This window comes from Protopterus annectens, chromosome 8.part0, assembly GCF_019279795.1.
Source record: "Protopterus annectens isolate FY-2018-M chromosome 8.part0, PAN1.0, whole genome shotgun sequence".
Lineage (NCBI taxonomy): Eukaryota > Metazoa > Chordata > Ceratodontiformes > Protopteridae > Protopterus > Protopterus annectens.
In genome coordinates, this window is record NC_056741.1 from 357,215,573 (window position 1) to 357,235,412 (window position 19,840).

The 19,840-nt window shown below is 36.8% G+C and overlaps 1 protein-coding gene across 1 annotated transcript in view; it reads left to right on the top strand.

Annotated features, from left to right (window-relative positions):
• CLCN1 (chloride voltage-gated channel 1) overlaps positions 1–19,840 on the top strand; it is a 2,440,475-nt gene that overhangs the window by 1,580,760 nt on the left and 839,875 nt on the right. The window contains exon 11 of the mRNA XM_044079868.1: positions 16,916–17,000. Coding sequence (XP_043935803.1) covers positions 16,916–17,000 — 85 coding nt within the window. The remainder of the gene's footprint in view (positions 1–16,915; positions 17,001–19,840) is intronic.

The following is a 19,840-nucleotide window of genomic DNA, read 5'->3' on the forward strand; positions in this document are numbered from 1 at the left end:
ATAGCAGAGAGAATGGACCCCCCCTGTGCAAAAGACCTGTTTCTGTCAGATTTGTTTTTCAACATTGTGCAGTTTGATAATTTGGTTCAAAATTTAGACTGATTATTTGAAGTAGATGCATTTTGTAATGTATTTATATTTAATGGAGTTCAGTGTGCCATATTAATAATTTGCTTATTTAGTTGTATCTGGCTTTTTGGACCAAGATGTTTCCATTAACTGCTTGCATTCTAATTTGGATAGGCATACCATATAGTTTTGCCTTCATCTGGCTGATTTGCTCGGCATGATGCATACCTCTCAACTGTCCAGATTTTCACAGAATGTCCATATTTCTGCTTCATATTTTTGGTCTGGTCCTCATAAAAGTTGTGCTTTTCTGGCAAATCAGTGAAGAGAAGTCACAAAATAATGACAGAAATTTGAGTTTCATATTTCTTATCCTTCATAAAATGCATACTAATGCAAATACTGTTATTTTAGCAACTTTCTAAGTTTATAAGAGCAATATTAAAAATCTGTCAGTATTTTTGGGCCTTTGTGCCCTCATTATTTTTAGCCTTTGTCCAAATTTCTTGCATTTTGATCTTGAGAGGTATGGCATGATATCATCACACTATACTCAGTCTACTTAATGATGTTTTGAACTGGGTTGAACAAGTATTACTCCAATCAATCTTTGACCTTTTGCTGAACTTTTAAATGGCCATTAATTGTTTTACTTTACAAATCTGCCTCCTAGGATGTGTAATTATTTTTTGTAACAGCATATTGATTATTACACCGGGCCTTAATTGATCTTGTCATGTTTTCAGACTGCAATGAATCTCTGATGGGACTATTATGTCACCATTTTAGCTTATGTTTTATTCCTAGAAACTAACAATGACTTTTTCCAGTTTTCTGTAATGTACTATTTTCCCCTTTCATTGCAACTTGACTCTCAAATTCTACATAAATCCTTCTGCCTGCTTGTATTTACTAGTTTGGCATAGCTCTGTGGCAATGTGATTTATTCTACTTTGTTAAAAATAATAATTTTTCAAACACAAACTGTGGTCCATTTATAGCAGCATAGCAGGGCTTGCAAATGTAGTTCTGAAAAAAAAAAACATTTATCTGTAAACATATTTCTGGACATCTCAGAATGAATTAATAACCTTATGACAGATGTGGCATGGAGAAGGTAGGAGTAGATCACATGACTATACACAACTATGTAAGAACACATTTCCACAGAACAGTAATCAACTGCTAAGGATGAACTTGTATAGGCTGTCAAATTCTGCCTTGAAATCAGTTTCTACTTTTTCCATTCCTTCTGTTTGTACTTGTAGACTTTTCATTTCACATGATGTGACTATAACAAACAAGTTGACCATGTAAGGTGTTATGGTAATGTCTAATTATTACTCAAACTGTCTGTAAATTAGGAGGTCTAATAATCCTTAAGCATCATATTAAATAGCCCTTATGACTAACCATTTCTTTATTGGATGGCAAGACGAGTCAAAGGCTTATGGCATGATCAGGTCAAACCTAACATAGCTTAAATGTTGGAGGCGTGACTGTGACGGGAAAGAAAGAGGCACTTTGGAACATATTTCTGGGAGTGCAGTGGGCTGGAGGACTTTAAGGATTCCCTGTGGAATTCATTGTCAGAGATGCTGAGTGGGCAGATTGGTGTGATGAAGGAGATGATTTTTTTTTAGCTATGATATAGAATCAGAATTGCCTAGACATGGTAAGGCCTTGCTGAGTCTAATTGTGGTGGTTGCCAAAAAAGCAATTACTAGAAAATAGAAATCAAAATCTAAACCAACTATAAGATGTGAATATAGTAACAGAGATAAAACAACTGGAATTGAGAGCTTTAGAAAAAGGTAGGAGCAAACTACATAGGAAAAATGGGAATTGTGGGAACAATACATACAGGGGAGAAAAGAGGTTTAAAAGAAGGCAGGACTTAAATGAACTATGTAATGTTTGACTGAAAATGATTGGGTGGATTATAAGTGATGTATAATGTTTGCAACTGGGAGTACGTCATTATGGTGTGTGATGTAAACTGCTTGCAACTAGAATTGTGGCTGTATGGTTCATTTTCATTTATATAAATGTATGATTGCTTATGTCGTAAGTGATGGTTTAAAAAAGATGTTTATTGTTTAAAAAATGGGGGTAGGAATTGAATAATTTATGTAATGATACTTAAGTTATATAATATATAGCAATACATGTGAAATATAATGTTTGTTAATGTTAATTTAATATAGTTTTATTACTTCTGTATAAATATAAATTTGCCTGTGTCACAAGTGATTTGACTATGCCTATGTCACAAGTGATAATTCAATAAATGTGTTTAAAAAAACTAACATGGCTTAGTCATGTGCGTTCTTCACTATTCATTGTGACTGATTACAAGGGAGACCTGTTATACATTAACAGAGACAATGGTGTTTTCACTAACCATTAGTTATGGAATTCTGGATAGTCCAGGGGATTTCACTGGAGGATTGTGTTCTTCCACTGTATGTCACATTCATGCCTTAGCAGTAGAAGAGCACAATAGTGTTGCTGCATTAAATCTGTCTTAATTCCATTTGTGCCGGTGGAAAACAAGCCCTAAAGGCTCATGAATTGTTAATGGCATGCATGATCCTTTAATATAGTTTCTTAACAACCATGGATAAAAGAAGATCTGGTTATCTACTTGTGAGCAGATGTACTTTCTTGCACTCAGAGATCATTTTAATAAATGGCACAGACCTTTCAATGACTTCTTTTATAATGCAAGGGAAGTGTTATCCATATACTATATGGGGCATGGTCATGTGCCATATTTATTGGCAGCTTAGAATCAAATTAAATCAAACTTGTTTGAAATGAACATTTATTCATTTTTTAGAAGTAGTTATTCACATTTTCTATCTATTCTAAATAGTTGAAAAAATTCAGTGTGAAGTTCAATTCATATTCTTCTCAGTCTGGTATGCAGTTCAAATGGTCTAAAAAACATAAAAAATAAACAAAACCATTATTTTGTGTTGGAAGAAAGCCCTATTTGCGTCAGCCTCCCTTACCCACCTGTTTACTTATAGTCAAATCTGAGACTGCAGAGCAAGTAAAGCAGGGCAAAAACTCTCACGTTTCACTGTTTTTTGTTGTATATATTCAGTTTTGCAAAATGCCTGCACCTCATTCAGTAATTGTAATTGTTCACTTTTAAGGAAAACAGTATTAGATGCATATATGTTTGTCAAATGACCTCACCTAAATGACCACTTTGGGTTGTAAATCTTTGACAACTGCTCTCTTTTACATTTGATTTTTCTTTTCCATTCTTCTCTATCTGTCACACAGAGCACACAGAGAGCATTAATATTTCTTTAGAATGTCATTTGTAGCCCTTTTTGACCAGTTTTATTATACATTCAGAGCCTCAAATATGTTTCTTAGCTGTCTTTGCAGTAACTCACATGTAATCTACAATACAATGTGGCTCTGGGGTGTCTTGTTTAAAAGCCATTTGCCAGATAGATGTTGTAAAACATTTTCAAATGTAATAGGAGTATAAGAGTACAGAATTTCAGGTACAGTATTTATGCATGTACTCTTTGGTATATTCTTGTATAAAATGAAAATGTAATAGGAGTATAGGAATACAGAATTTCATGTACAGTATATATGTACTCTTTGGTATATTCTTGTATAAAATAAAACATTTCATAAATTAGTTTTCCTGAATGATTATCTATTTCCAGGTGCTGCTGTAGGTATGGGATATTGATCTACCTGTAACTCATAATTTATAGATGTACAATTAGCATCTATATTACAACATCAAAACATCGTAATATAAACACCTAAACATCGAAGCGTATTCATTGAAATGCATTTACGCGAATCGATGAATACTTACACTTGCCCCACAATCCCATGTAACTAACCTAACCTAACCTAAAATAATCCCACCCATATGGGGGGATTCGCTCACCCCCACACCCCCCGACATGGAGGACTGTACCCCCCACACCCCCCTAACTAAATATACCAACTCCAAGATCACACTACAGTGGAGAAAAGGGCAACACCATTTTGGCCAGCTACATTTTTGCCCTGGAAGTATTCATCGATTCGCATAAATGCGTTTTGATGAATACGGGTCAATGCTTAAGTGTTAGATATTGTGATGTTTCAATGTCATAATATAGACCCGTATAATTATGTTAAAAGATAGTACACTCCCATTGATGGATATTTCTTTAACACTGTCATAGTGAGGAATATCTATTTACCTTTTCTGAAATTTGGACAGACTTTCGGCTGAAGGTGTGCAAGCCTGGGATTTTTGAAGAATAGCTGAGCCAGAGCCAAGCCAAGTGGTCTGGCTTGGGTCTTAGAGCCAACTAAGAGCCCCGCCAGAACAGAAAATTGGAGTAGTAGCTCAGTTAAAAATAAGTCTGGAAGTTCAGGAGAATTGTAAGCAAAACAAAAAAACTACAGTTATAGTCAAACATACAATGACATTGTTAGCATTCACTCAAATGAACACTTCCTAACAGCTTACAGCCAGCCACCTCCTTCATCATACCAAGCTACGGGTTTACAAACAATGAAAAATGGGAAAAATTATAATAAGCATAACATACAAGTCCACCACTCTGTATACAGTAAAAGAAATGTTGCCTTTTCTAGTGGAAAAAAAAATTATTTTTCCCCTTCTGGAATAATGATGATTTTGTACAGAACAGTTTCACCATACAAGGAATGGGCAAAAAGTAAAAACTAGATGCACTGACCAAATGGAAAAACAAAAGTCTTGTGAAATGCTGAATTTTGTTAGTTTTATGTAAGAAGCCATACTGTTGTTCCCCTAAGGCAGCCCACAATAAATAAAAAATAATAATAACTATTCTTTATGATCTAATTGTATACAAAACACATGGGACTGTATCCTTTTTGAGAAGGTACACCACCTCTGACTGTTACGTAGTTACACAAAAATAATATTAATGACAAACCTTTCTCTTTGATAGATGCTGGCCTCTAGCAATCCATAAAAACCTTAACTACCCATTGCTGTATGCCCCCCCCCCAAAAAAAAATGATAGCTGTCTTTCTGTAGACTAATTTCTCACTGGCACTGAGAAAAGAATTAGAAATGTAGACCTACACTAGTAGTTTTGATTTTGCTATTTCAGCTTGTGGTTAGTAAACACACGCCCCAACAAGTCATAATATTTTTATTTGCTAGCAGTGATTATATGATGACACTGTGCTGTCATGTAGAAGATGCTGCCAAAATCCTTCTCCAAAAAGGCATCCCAGTTTTGTGCACATCTCTGATGCTTGATAGTATGGAGAGTGAAAGAAAAAAAAAACAGCTACTACAATAATATAGTAATTTCAACATAATGCTGTTGAACACATATACTGACTTCCAAACATACACTAAGCACATCTCATGACATTCATAGCATTGAGCTAAAATCATGGACAATTGATAAAGTGGGGTTTACCTCAATATAAGCAAAGAAAGGGCTAGGCTTGTAAATGCCCTCGGGCAGATAGCCTAGTATGAACCTATGAACCTATGAACCTATGAACCTATGAACCTATGAAATACAAAAGCATTCTGCCCATGCTGTCCTTAGCACTGGTAATGCTTTCCATGCTGCCTTGATTTCTTTTTCACTTGCTGAAACAGCATCCTCTCCCTCTGAGGAGGCATGCAAACACTCTGGAGTAAAGGAAATGATGTACCCCTCATCCCAAAAATTATCTGTAAATCTTTTTATCAGAGAATTGCCCAACTTCAATGTCTTGCAATAGTTCTCTTCCATAAAAAATGTTTAAATCTTCTTCCTTTTTAGCACTATGGCACTACCCTTTCTGGAAATCCTGCCAACCACAATATTAAGATATGCAGACCTGACCTAATAGAAAGCACTTTCATCTTGCAGGTCTGATACAAATCAACAGTCAACAGTTACTTAAAAAAAAAAAAAAAAAAAAAAAAAGCAACAAAAACTTGAGACTGTGGCTCCACTCTTTCATGCTCTTTAACCTGCAGGATCACAAGCCAGAGCTGAGCTTATACTCAGACTCGAGCCAAGTTTAAGCCAGCTATGGCTTGCCCATCTCTACTTTCAGCCTCAAGAACTATTCCTGAATGACCCTTTACCTTACACTAGATCAAATGGAAAACTTCCTGCTCATTATAAATTTTGGTGTTGCACTTTTCCCGGAACACATACATTGTGTCATTCTCTTTTACAATGCATAGCTCTTCAAATGTCACACCTATGCTTTGCCACACTCATTGCTGTGTAGATGTTTATTTATAACTTTTTGCCACTGGCTTGCAATGTGCACATATGTTTCATGAAATGGCACTTTAACTTGATTTAATGAAATTAGTGTTTGTCAGACTGTCCTCTACCATTACCTTGTACTACATAAAAACACAATACGAGTGCATCTTTCTCCAGCGTATTTAACTTATATTACCAGATATCACCTTTTGACAGACTACTACATTTTACTCACAACTTTTCTAAAATGTCCTGACACTAATTTCACATCATTCAAGAATAGCTGAATAGTATTAATTTTCCATAGCTAGTAAAATATTAAAAAACTTTGATTAAAATCAATAAACAGTAATGATCAAGGACCGCTAGAGGACTGCTTTCATGTTGTAAATTAAGGCTTCTTCAGGTCTAAAAAGATGTTTTCTTTAACTCTTTACAGTATAATAACTAGACACTTGCTAATTCTATGGCATTTTTTCAGATAGCAAGTGCATTTCATTATACAAAACTGTGAATCAGCTGATACAAACCAGACACTGTTGTGCGTCTCTTTAACCCTTCCACTCTTTTTGTACTTATCCCTGCTTTCAGTGCTGTTGTTGCTGCTTCTACTAGCCTGGCAAAACTCAAGGCCAGTTCTGAAAGTTAATGCTTCTGTATAAAAAATGTTACCAAAATAATAGCACTTGATGGCTTACTGATCTACGAATTCATAAATGCAAATGTAACTAATAATTATGTAAGAGCTTTAGTACCTTGTCAGAATTCTTAGTTCATGCTTTTATTGGTTTTGTTTATCACTAGAGCAGTCTACATGCATTATGTCCAATCAAAGTCAGCAGTCATTTGCAATGAGCACATTGTAATTAGTACCCAGAGCCGGATCAAGGTCATATGGGGCCCTAGGCAGGACACTGGACTAGGGCACCCCATCACATCATTTTGCCCCCCCCCAAAATGTCTTATGTTACATAAAATTAAATTAAACTTAATTTTCTCAAAAGATGAAATTGTGTCTTGCAGAGAAATCTTGTTCACTGATTTGTGCTTCATCATGGAACCGTTCAGAGACATTGAAGCTACACAATACCTGACTGAAACTTCTGAGGCAGTTTCGTTAGTACACATGCATTCTTGACAATAGTTTTAAACAGACTCTTCTGTAGGGCTCCAGCAACCCTCAGGTAGAAATAAAGCACAACAGCAAACTGTGACAACAAAAGAACTCTGAAATACTGTTTTTTTTTATTACAGTAACTGCATACGTGTATATGCTTCTGAATATGTATGTGTGTCTATATATATATTGTGTGTGTGTGTGTGTGTGTGTGTGTGTGTGTGTGTGTGTGTGTGTGTGTGTGTGTGTGTGTGTATGTATGTATGTATGTACCAGCCCACAGCAACATTATTATTTGCTTTCTATAATCAGAAGTAGTCACACCATCCATAGCTCTCTCAACATATCGGGGACAAATCCAGAAATAATCATGGAGCAGTCCAGACAATTGGACATTTAAAATATTACTACTATTAACTTGAGACATTGACAGAATAATAAAAGTGAATCAATAAACATTTTCTGAAGTAAAAGAAGTCTATAACTGTAACATTGCCCTCTCATTATTCAGCATTATTCACCAACTATTCCACAAATGTCATCAGCCAGTCATCAGAAATAATTAGGGACAATCAGGGACACCAAAAATATTAGTACTATTAACCTGAGACAGAATGAGAAAAAAATTATATACATTTTCTGAAATCTATAACTAATTGTCATTATCTAAATCTAAATTAATTCACCACCTTTTTTCAAAAAAAAAATACAAAATACAAAATAAACACAGTTCAGGAGGGATTAAGAGAGACAGCCTTTATCCTGACTAGCTTAATGTGGCAGAATTTGAAAGGAGTACAAAAACAACTGTTATTGTCCTTCTACATATTACTTGACTACTGAATACCACTCAGCTTCTTAGCATAAGAAATCTAGACAAAGGCTAAAATAATGGGCAGGGAAGCAAAGGCCCCAAAATAAAGACAAATTGCTCTCTTATAACAGGAATTGTGTTATGGTAAAAAAATGTGCTTTTACTCTACACCACAATTCTCAACCAATCAGGGACAAATCTCGAAAGAACGGCAGACAAATACAGAAATAATCACAGACAATCAATTACAATCATGGACACTCTTAAAACATTACTATTATTAACTTGAAACATTGTCAAACTGTGTGCTCACTGCATCTGATCTTAGAGTGTACTAAACGGTAAAAAGAAGACTAAGGGAAATCGGCTATAAACTTGATGAATCAGTGTCCGGCTACCTGGGAATAGCAGCAATTAATATACTCTCTCTACAAGAACTGCTACTATCTCGAAATGGCTCCCACACCAGGCCTGATACAAGCTAATTGTAAACAGTAAAAACAGTGATTTAAATGGGGAAAAAGACAAGTAAAACAGATTATACTCAGAAAAAAGCAGCATAACTTCAAGGGCAGTGGGAATATGAAAAAAATGAGTTATTGTTATTTCTGTTGTACAGGGGATGAAGCCCAATGCAAAAATGCTTCCATGGCAATACGTGTTAAAACATCTGAGACTAACTATCTCTCAAATGATTATTTCACTGCTGAATCTGTAGAATATCATGCATGTTTTTAACTTCAAAAATATATTGAAAACAAAAGTTACTATGTCTGAGTGCTGAATACCAATAGTTAGGTGCTGTATGAACTTCTACTCCAGTACACCATTTATAATAACTGCAAAACAGCATAGAGATCTACAAACATGACAGCAGTTTATCCTTAGTAAAGAGAAAATTGTGAAAATGTGAAGATGTTTTCATTAAATTTAATTAGAATCCAATGCTCCAAAACATCCAGGCATGATATGAATGCCAAAGAACTGGATGGGCATGTCAAATTCATACCTCTCAACTGTACAGATTTTCGCCTCATATTTTTGGTCCATTTATCATACAGTTGTGGTTTTCTGACAAACTAGTGGCAAATTATTAAAGACTGAAGTTAGAAAATAATGACAGTTTAGTTTCAGACTTCATACTCAGAAAATTCATGCAAATGTAAAATCTGTTATTCTATCATCTTTCTAAGTTTGTAAGAGCAATATTTAAAAATTGTCCCTATTTTGGGGTCTTTGTCCCACTTTTATTTAGATTTCTTTGCTCTGACAGGTATGCTCGGCATTTTCTTTTTTGTGTCAGGAACTGTTTAAATGCAGTTGCTTAGCTTAGACTGAAGTAAACAAATATTTGAATGGAACAGTGAATGCCAAGCATTTCAGTCTAGCTGACAGGTGTTGAACATGGAACGTGTAAATAAAATACTTCTCAGTTAATTTAAGTACTGCAACAATTAGTTTTAATTTGAATTAGTACTGACTGAAAATTGCTTTGTGTATGCATTTTTTTAGACACTATTGGCTGGCAATAATATTGAATACCATGAAACTTAACAGTTAGTCGTGGAAGTATGAATCTTAGATACAGCAAATGTAATATATAAAATAATCAAAACTTTGATTTTATGACTTTGATAACCTCCTTATAATTTTGGTAATACCTTCTTAGCCTGTATAATTTGCACATGTTTACCAGAAGTCTAATCAACAGCAAGTTTATTTAATTTGCAACATACAAAACTCCTTTAAAGACTTGTAACTTTAAATAATCACTTTAGGAAACAAAAGCTATAGACTTCATCACTGTGTCCTCATTTACTCACAATCTTCAGCTTATTTCTGTAAATAGCATGTCTATAAAGGATGCAAAATACATATACCTTTATGAGTCTCTACAGGCATCAATCTTCACTTCAGCAAAATAGTACAGAACAGCACTGACAGAGGTAAACTGGTGATGCAGTAGTTACACATCTTGTGACAACATGTCAAAACCTCGGTGCTATTTGTTCAAAATCTCATGAAATTTGTCTGGTGAACAGTGAACAGTATGTGACTGCAGGGCATGGGTGGATTCACTGGTGTCATAGCCAGATGTTTCCCATTCACTATTATACTAATCCTGGGTTAAGACTGAAAATGCCTGGATTAAGTACAATAAGCCAATACTAAATAAATAAATACCTATTCATCTTTCCTAATCTGTAGATTTGCTTTATTTGTGGCCTTCAATACATGGTGACAGAAAAGAGGCAGGGGTGTAGTAATGTGAGTCACTGCATCCTGCCCTCTTTGCGTTGAACTGACAGATGCTGTTGGTTCAGTCTTTCTATTTATCTGTTGCCAGTTGTAATAAATGCACTATGCATGCAGTCCTGAGCTTTCATCTGCCACTGCCCCTAAAGCCCACACTACAAACCTTCTAAATAATTTTAGATGTTATCCTGTGCAGCCCAAGCCTTTCTGATGTCCATGGTCAAGATAAAAGGAGTACAAATGAGGCAAAAAATGCAGGGTTAATATAGCTGGGACAAATACAGTATCCAACTCTTTCTCATATCCATATGACCTGTTTTTCAGATACACCCTTGCTAACACAGTTATGCTATAAAATACGTCAGAATTTGGTAGCTTAGCTGTATGAAATGCCAGGCTGGTAATATAAAACAAAACAAAAGTACAAACTTTAAGGTCGCAAATAATAATCTTTTCCCATTTACAAAGCCAAATAGCAATATGTTAGACACCAGAAAGTTCAATGTCCCAGGCTCCATGTCTTGATTTTATCTTGCTGTAACTCACAAAAACTAGAAACACAAAGCCATAACATGTTAGCTTGAAGTTGTGGTCTCCTTCTTTGCTCACTCTATGGTGCTAAGTGCAGACTGTATAAAATTCCATCACTGACACTCCTCCATCAAATATGCCCCTGACCTCATCTGTATTACATTCATGTTTTACTTTGCAGAATTGCTTTTTTCTCATGACTGAGCAGAGCGACTCATCTGGACTCTCAGCAGTATCCAGCAAGAGGACGACTGTCAACTGAGCATGAGATCTGTACTAAAAAAAGCGTGAAGCTGGGAATGGTTTTAAGGGACAAATGCACAGCTGCATAACTTGCAGATGACCCCCTCCGACTGAACTATTAAGTCCATCAGGCCGGGGGGGGAGGCAGACCAATGCACCCACTTGCCCTTAAGTTAGTGCTTGCCTTATGATATTGGTTGTACCTGATAAAACTAAACTGAATGGAAGAAGCCAAGCAGCACTGTGTTATTTCTTTTAAAATCAGATGACTATTTGCACTATCGTGTTTGCAATATGCTGCAAATAATCATCCAATTTAAAAAGAAAAAACACTGTGCATTTTTTTTTAATTTTGCTCATTTTTGGGACCATAGCCTTCAAGGGGCAGTAGGCAACTGCCTATATGCCTACTTCTGGATCTGGCTCTGTTAGTACCAATATATCCTTCTATGCATTCACAATGCATCATTCAGTTTCCCACCAAGTCATCAAAACACTTAATTATTAGATATTGTCCCTAACTAATCTTTCCTGTTACTGCTTTGTTTTTGCTGTATATGTATTTGTGATCCCAAGTCTAGCCTTTTATTTATTACAAGTTTGTATCACTCATTTTAGTTAGATTTTTGCTTACCTTTTAGACCATGCTTTTATAGGATCGTAGGTTCACAGGTATGTACCAGGCTAATGACCACTGGGACCTTTTTAAACCTAGTCATGCATCCCAAATATCTGACAAGTTCTGGTAATCCTTGAAAAATGTGAGCAAGAGCTAGTGAGATGATACAAGCACAGACCTGGGGGATGAACCATTTACAACCTGTCTGTGTCTATTAGAGACATAGGTGCCAAACTAGAAATTAATTTGCTATCCCCATCCAAGTATCAAATTATGCTTGAATTGGGTTAGGGAGAAACTGCCTCAGATGGATTTGGATCATGATCCAGAGAAAGGTTAATCTCTGGGATACATACTTGTCTGTCCAGGAAGGTCCAGTTTATATCACAGGGAAGGTTTAAATCCTTAGAATGGCTAATTCTGGTGCTGTTTGTTTTGTGGATATGCAGCAGATCCGTCAGGGTGGAGTTCAACAACGCCTTGTATGCCAGGCAAAAATCTTATCTCAACAGCCTTTAGGAGACAACATATAGAGATAGGGCTTTGAAGCTGTCTGCATAGGGCATGTTAGTTATGCACTATATTCACTTAGTAAGGAAGCTCTGTGGACCTTCTAGTTGTTGGGCATGGCAAGTTAGGTACATACTAAAGGGGCCATTGTATTGAATTATAGGTCTGATGAATGCCAAATACAATGGAACAATTGACCTTCTTGAACCAAGATGGCATACCTTTGTTTATAAGTTGCACAGCATAGAATGATTTTCTTACTGTCTATGGGTATCTCCAAGTTCCTTACTAATGAGTCGACTCTTAGCAGTGCATTGTCAATATGATAGTTACCAGGGGTGGATGACTTCCTGAAGTATACTATTATACATTTCTTGACATTTAGTTTTAGACCATGGCTTTGACACGAGTTATTTTTCTGTGTCAGCCCTTCTGGAGGACATTGGTGTTGGTGGGGGATTCTATGACTGCTCATAATTTGTAATCATCTCCATATTTAGCCAGCCAGAGGCCCTTGATGTTGGCCTTGACTTCAGAGAAGTAAATAAGAAACAGGAGTCGTCCCAGGACAGATGCCTCAGGGACTCTGCTGGTGAATGGCCTCTTTGTAAAGGTGGACTCCCAGATTCTAACTTCCTGGATTTTGTCTGTGAGCTAGCTGGCTATCCATTGGGTGACATAAGGATTTATACCTAACCTCCTGAGTTTCTTAACCATGTCTGAGAGAAGTATTTTGTCAAATGACTTGGCCAGGTCGACGTAGGCAGTGTGAACCATTTTGCCCTTGTCCATTGCTTTGGTGACCCTCTCAAAGAAGTCCACCAGGTTGACTAGGCATGACCTCTCCTTGATGAAACCAAAGTGGGTTTGGTCCAGTGTCTAGAGGATTCCTGTGTTGTTATTGATCATTTCCATGATAATTCTTTCCATGGCATTGCATATAAGATTAGTTAGACTTATGGGTTTGTAGTTTCCATGGCCTGTAGATGGCCCACCTTTGTGCAGCAGGATGATGGTTGCTGTTCTCCATTTGTGAGGCACAATCCCTGTTTGGAGACTGTAGTTAAATAGTTATTCTAGAGGGCCTGATAAGTCATATTCCATGCTATTTCGAAGACATCTTGGGATATTGTCTGGGCCCATTGATGCAGTGTTCTTGGTCTTAGAGAGAGCATTAAGGATCTGTTCCCTAGTAATAGCAGGGGGAGTTGCATTTGTTAGTATTTCTTGAGGGTAGGCTGAAGGGGTTTGAAATAGGTAAAGCTAGAGCTGGATTTGTCTGCCACTAAGTTTGCTATACTTCCTGGCTTAGTATAGATGGCTCCATTAACAGTTATCTCTACACAAAATTGTGTATTTCCTTTGAGGTTGTGGACATAGCTAAAGAATGCCTTGTGGTTGTCATTATTTATGTCAAATTTGGCCTTGGTAACCTTATTTGTCCTCTGGTTTGTTTGTTTATTTTGATGAGAGTACTTTTACACTACTGAGAGGTACACCTAAATTTGCCATGATTTTCTTCCTTCTGTTATACAGCCTATTGATGATGTGATTCCACTAGGGTGGCTTGTTTTTTGAGTTAATTCTATACTTATTCCTGGTGGGTACAGCTGTCTCTGTGTGGCTTTAACATATTTGAATAAGGTTTCTGTGAACAGTTCCATGTAGGCAGCAGTGTTCTCAGGGTATAAGAAGGCTTGAAAGTTTACCAGGTTATCACTCAATAGTAGTAAGTTAGCTGTAGTAAAGTTCCTGAACATTCCAGGATTAACTGGGGTTCTGGGTTTTATTTTTACTTCAAAGGAGATTGTTTTTTGGTCTGACCTTACTATTAAATGCCAGTGTCCTTTTATGATCATTTTGCATCTTGGTCAAAGCAGACAGGACACAGATGTACCTCTAAAACTATAATGAAAGCTGTACTAGCTGTCTAAACATACAAACTGCACTAAGGTTGAAACTCCGAGGTTCTTCATAGGTTCATAGGAGATTACTAGGCTAATGGCTCAAGAGCCCTCACAAGCCTAGCCAGTTTTACCCATGATTTTACTCAATTTTCTATCCCTAGGGGAAAGGGTCAGCAAGCATGGTTTTGACTATTTCTACAGACTGCCTCTATGCATAAGAGACATGGGAGCCACCCCAAGAATGAATTTGTGATTTCCCATCCATTGGTCCAGATTGTGCTGTGTTTGATGATGGTCAGGGAAGGGCTCTACTTCATGTGAACAGGAAGCCTATTCCAGAGGATAGGCAGTCTCTGGGATACATATCTGTCTCCAGCATGATCGATTCATGTCAAAGATCAGGTTTAGATTTTTGGACTGGTAACCCTTGTGCAGTTAGTTTTGTGAATATACAACATTTCCATCAAGGCTGAGTCAGAGATTGCCTTGGAGGTCAGGCACAGATCAGTCCTCAGTAATTGGCAAGAAACTGAATGCAGTTCTAGGGCTTTTATTCAGTTTGCATATGACATGTTTATACCTTGTATTTTTCTGGTAAGAAGCCTCTGAAGATGCTCACATGGTTGCAGGCGCCTGGAGAGGTACATGCCAAAGTGTGCATTGTACTTCATTACTGGTATAATTATGGCAGAGTACAGTGCTACTATGACATCTTTAGATCTGGATGCCATGCCCTTACTTATAAGCTGAGCCACAAAGAAGGATTTAATCACCCTTGTGGACACATGGTAGTCAAAGTTCAGGTTACTATCTATCTGAGTACCCATATGTCTCACCACTGGGCCCACTCTTAGGGGGTGCTATCAGTGTTGTAATTTGCAATTTGATTTCCCAAAGGGTATTATTATGTGATGCTTTGCATTTGTTTGAGGAAATGGCTCTGACAACAATCATTAGTCTGTGCCAGACCTTTCTGTAGGATATCAACATCATTTGGGGAGTCAATGATTGGCCCCAACTTGCAGTCATCAGCAAACTTGGTCAGCCAAAGGCCATCTACATTTGCCTTGACATCTGAGAAGTATATCACAAACAAGAAGAGGCCCAAGACTGAGACATGTGGTATTCCACTGGAGACTGACTTTTTGCTGGGTGTGTATTCTCCCACTCTGACAACATGTGTCCTATCCTTCAGCCATTTGGCTATCCATCTGATGACATAGACATTTATGCCCAATATTGTGAGATTGTCTATAATATCTTGTTTCTAGTACAGGTATGGATTCTATAATCTTCATTCATGCAACAATTATAGCAAGAAGTAAGTAATTTCCCTGAGATAACATATGTTCAATCAGTAATGTAGGAACCTGGAACAGCCAGGATGGGGGTGAGGGGGGAATGAGTGGTCAGGGCCATCTCACCTCTCCTGGGGGTTGGGGTTGATCTCCTGTAATCTTGTCCATGGAGTTTGTGTTTACAAAATCAGGAATCTCTCTGCCTGCATGCTTGGTGTTATATTTGATTCCCAGTTTATAGTGGGGTAATTAAAGTCACCCATGAATATGATACTGGGTTGAACGGTGAGTTTCCAGTAATCTTAAATATGTGTTATGTGTTTCCTGGGTCATATATGGTGATATGAACATGGAGAAGCTCTAGTGCATTGCAATTTATTAATGAAATGCATGGAACTACTTTCAAACAAATTATGAAATCTGGCTTTTCTTCACATTAAATGTAATTGGTGAAAATTGTTTTCATGCCATATAGACAATCTCAAGTGCCGGCAGGGAAACTATTCCAGAATTCTTTTATGTATTTTTGAAGATGCACAGAAGACAGTGATATCAGAAATACGTCATAAACTGGTCTTAAAGATACATTGTATTAGCAAACTGTAATTAATAATAATAATTATAATTATAATCAGCATTAGTCAGCTTACTGTTTGGCTTCACTTTGAACATGGAAACACAGACAGAACAGATGCATGTTGTAAACCAATTCTTATGCAAGGACACATATATAAAATGGTTAATAAGGTTCAGCAACCAAGTTACGGGCTTAGTCAGTGTTTAAATCTAAACCAGGAAAAAATGGTCCAAAGCACTTGCAGTAGCTGCCTTATATGATGCTACTTATAAACATGTGTCATTATGACGAGAAAGGGTTATGGTTTACAGTTTTCTGGCAAGTGGCAGACTACTGTATGCATCCCAAAGTAAAACACAGCACAAATTTACAAAAGCAGTGCTTTATTTGATGACTGCAGGGAAGTAAACAGGAAACTGAATTAATAATGCCATTTATGAAAGTAAAAGGCTATAGCTCATATACTTTTCATGATGGTCATGTGGTTAATGCATGCATAATACATGTTTATTACTGTGCATTAGGTACAGACACCTATTACCGATTTGTCAATCAATTCATAAGATCATTATGTTGTGCAGATACCTTTCACATTCAGTTTGGCTAGCAATGGTTGTTGGAAATTGTATCGCTAAAAAATGGGAAAAGATGTTAATAATGACTAAATAAATCTTATATTTCTCTCTCCCTCTCTTTCTTCCTCTTGGTTTTTTGCTTCTGCAGTCGTCTGGTCTACCCAGGAGTTGTGGCCTTTGTGATAGCTACTATCACCTTTCCTCCAGGTTTTGGACAGTTCATGGCAGGAGAGGTAAGGATCGAATAATTTAAATGCATTTGTAAGAAAAGAACAAAGAGAATGACTATCAGCAAATACCAAAGTACTTTCCATATTTGTTACAGACCATATTACCTCCAGATAAATTCCCAGAGACTTAAAATAATGAACTTACTGATTTCCAAATTGCACTAAACCTCACAATCCATCAGTTTATAGCTTGTTACATGACACCTTTTATGTACATTGAAAATTGTGTAAAATTCCTAAACATACCCGATGAATACCATATAAACAAATATTTCACTATCCTGGGAGACATTACCCTTCATAAACTGGACTACTTATTCTTACAATGTAGGATATTTCCAGATGTTTTTAGATTTAATGAACAAAAACTCTGTGGACCATATTGTTAAACTGTCACCTAGAAGACAAAATATTCCTGACATTGTCCTTGCAAATCCACCATCATCATCATGCACTGTTCCACTGAGATCTCCTTTCCTGGTTAGGTCAGATCATAAACTAGTGACCTTTAGTTTCAATCTCTCTAAATCAGCTGAACCCAGCATATTAGAATTTAAGGACTTTAAATGTATTAATCAAATCAAATTCTATGATAAAGTTTAAAAATTCATTTATAGCAGCATCACCCCAGATATTTCTACAGCAGGTAGTTTCATTAAGGAATTGGCAGTCACAATGAAATCTAAATATAATGGGAAATTTAAAAACACCCCTCTCCAGTGGTCCACCAACATAAATTAATTCTGTGATAAAAGGAAAAAAAAAAACTTAAATCATACTGCATATCAAAAGATTCTGGTATCAAGTATAACATCAGAAATGTAACAAAAAATTGAAAAATACTATCAGAGCTACTATAGTAGCATATAAACTTATATTAGCATCTGAAACTAAGAACAATTACAAATCTTTTTTCAGCTGCATTAGAAACAGCACGAGCATAGCTTTACCTACTCCAACTCTGCAGCCACTATCAACATACTTGCAAGCAAATTCAAGTGAATTTCACCACAGAAGTAAGTATCCAAAGTCCTTTTATCCCTAAATCTCTCACCCCCTCCCCCATCATCTATAAGGAACATCTACTAAAGGTGCTTTCCGAGACCAAAGATGACTTCATCCATGGGACCCTATACTATACCAGGCTGTTTAACCAACCATACTAAACAAGTCCTGGCAAAGTCATTCCTCAAGTTATTCAGCCCAAGCTTTGGCACAGGCGTTGTCCCTAAGATTTGATGCACACCGGTAATGATGTCACACCACAAGGATGTTCTTACCATTTTCCCAGGTAACTATAGCCCCATCAGCCTGATGAGTCTCATTTGTAAAGCCATATTATAATTTACCTGATAAACTATGACATACAAATCTCATTAGGCCTGATCCACAACAGTCTGAATTTGTCAATGACAGATCCTGTGTAATGTAATTGGACAAGCTTCCTTGAAAGGGTAAGATGGGCTGTTGAACATGGCCACACTGTCCACACAGTGTATTGACACAATCCCCATTCATTAAAAATAGATCACTATATGGTAAGATGGATATCAAACTGGCAAAAAGACAGTACCCACATGGTCCTGTTGGCAGGTGTTTCATCAGAGAGTAGGAGGGTAATTATGGTGCTCCACAAGGCTCAATTCTAGAATATCTTTTGACTGGTATTTATTTTTCTGATTTCCAGACCTTGAAGCAAGACCTCTGGCTAACCAGACTTGCAGGTGGCTGCAAGTTGGAAGTCATTGTCATGTCCTCTTATGATGCCCATGCCCTTCAGGATGAACTTACACTCATAAATACCTGGTATACTAAAATAGGCTCAAATGAAATGCTAAAAAGTAAAATAATGTTGGAAACCTGTCTCCCAAGCAGACACCAAAGAAAATTCTTCAAAACGAGAATATTGTTGGAGATCTTAGAACTTGGGATGATAATTCCTTATCTTTGATCCTCATGTAATGCAGTAGTCAGAATGTTTTTCTACCTGGCACAGCTGATTCAGTTATTAAATATAATGCCCCCTTTGCGATATACATCACTAAACATGTTAAATGATTAGAAACCAAGAACATCAGCATCGGCATCATCCCTGTTTTTCCCATTTTATACATGGAGTTGGGGTACTTCATCAACAATGAACATCACCTAGAGACAATGTTCACACTACTTTGTGGTTAGGCAACCATTAAAATGATGGAAGCACTGTCCCTGTATTTGGTATCTTCTAGACTCCTAAGGGTATATCTATGCCTTGCCTTGTGATGCTATAATGGACCTGGTGGTCCTGGATATCTTATATCTGAACAAATAAAATTATCTGACAAGCGTCAGAACCAAGGATTTGAATCTTCACCAACAGATAAATAAAACATGGTGGAGAAATAGTCTCATTATATAGTGTTTTCCCCAACTTTGGAATATTCTTTTCCTGCAAATTAAGCTTTGTGATACTCTATCTTTCTTAAATTAGGACCTCAATGATTGGATTGGATTGATAAGTTCACCCTAGGCTTAACCAACCTGGTCCTCTTCAAGAGAGGGAGTATGACCTATGGATAGGCACTGTCAAGGTATCAGTGTTTGCAAGACTTAGTTGTCTTCTAATCCTGTGATCCTATGAAGTGAAGACACTGTGGTACAAAGAGAGCATAAACTAAGAATTATCTTGCGAAGGGTATTTATAACATCACACGTATGGAACAAAATGTGATATGATATAGTATGATATGATATGATGTATGGTCTAAACAGTCATGGAGTTGGAGTCTTGCTTGTACACCACATCAAGCTCTCAAGTACACTTGCTTTGCCTTGTGAGCACCTGTGACTGTAGGATAATG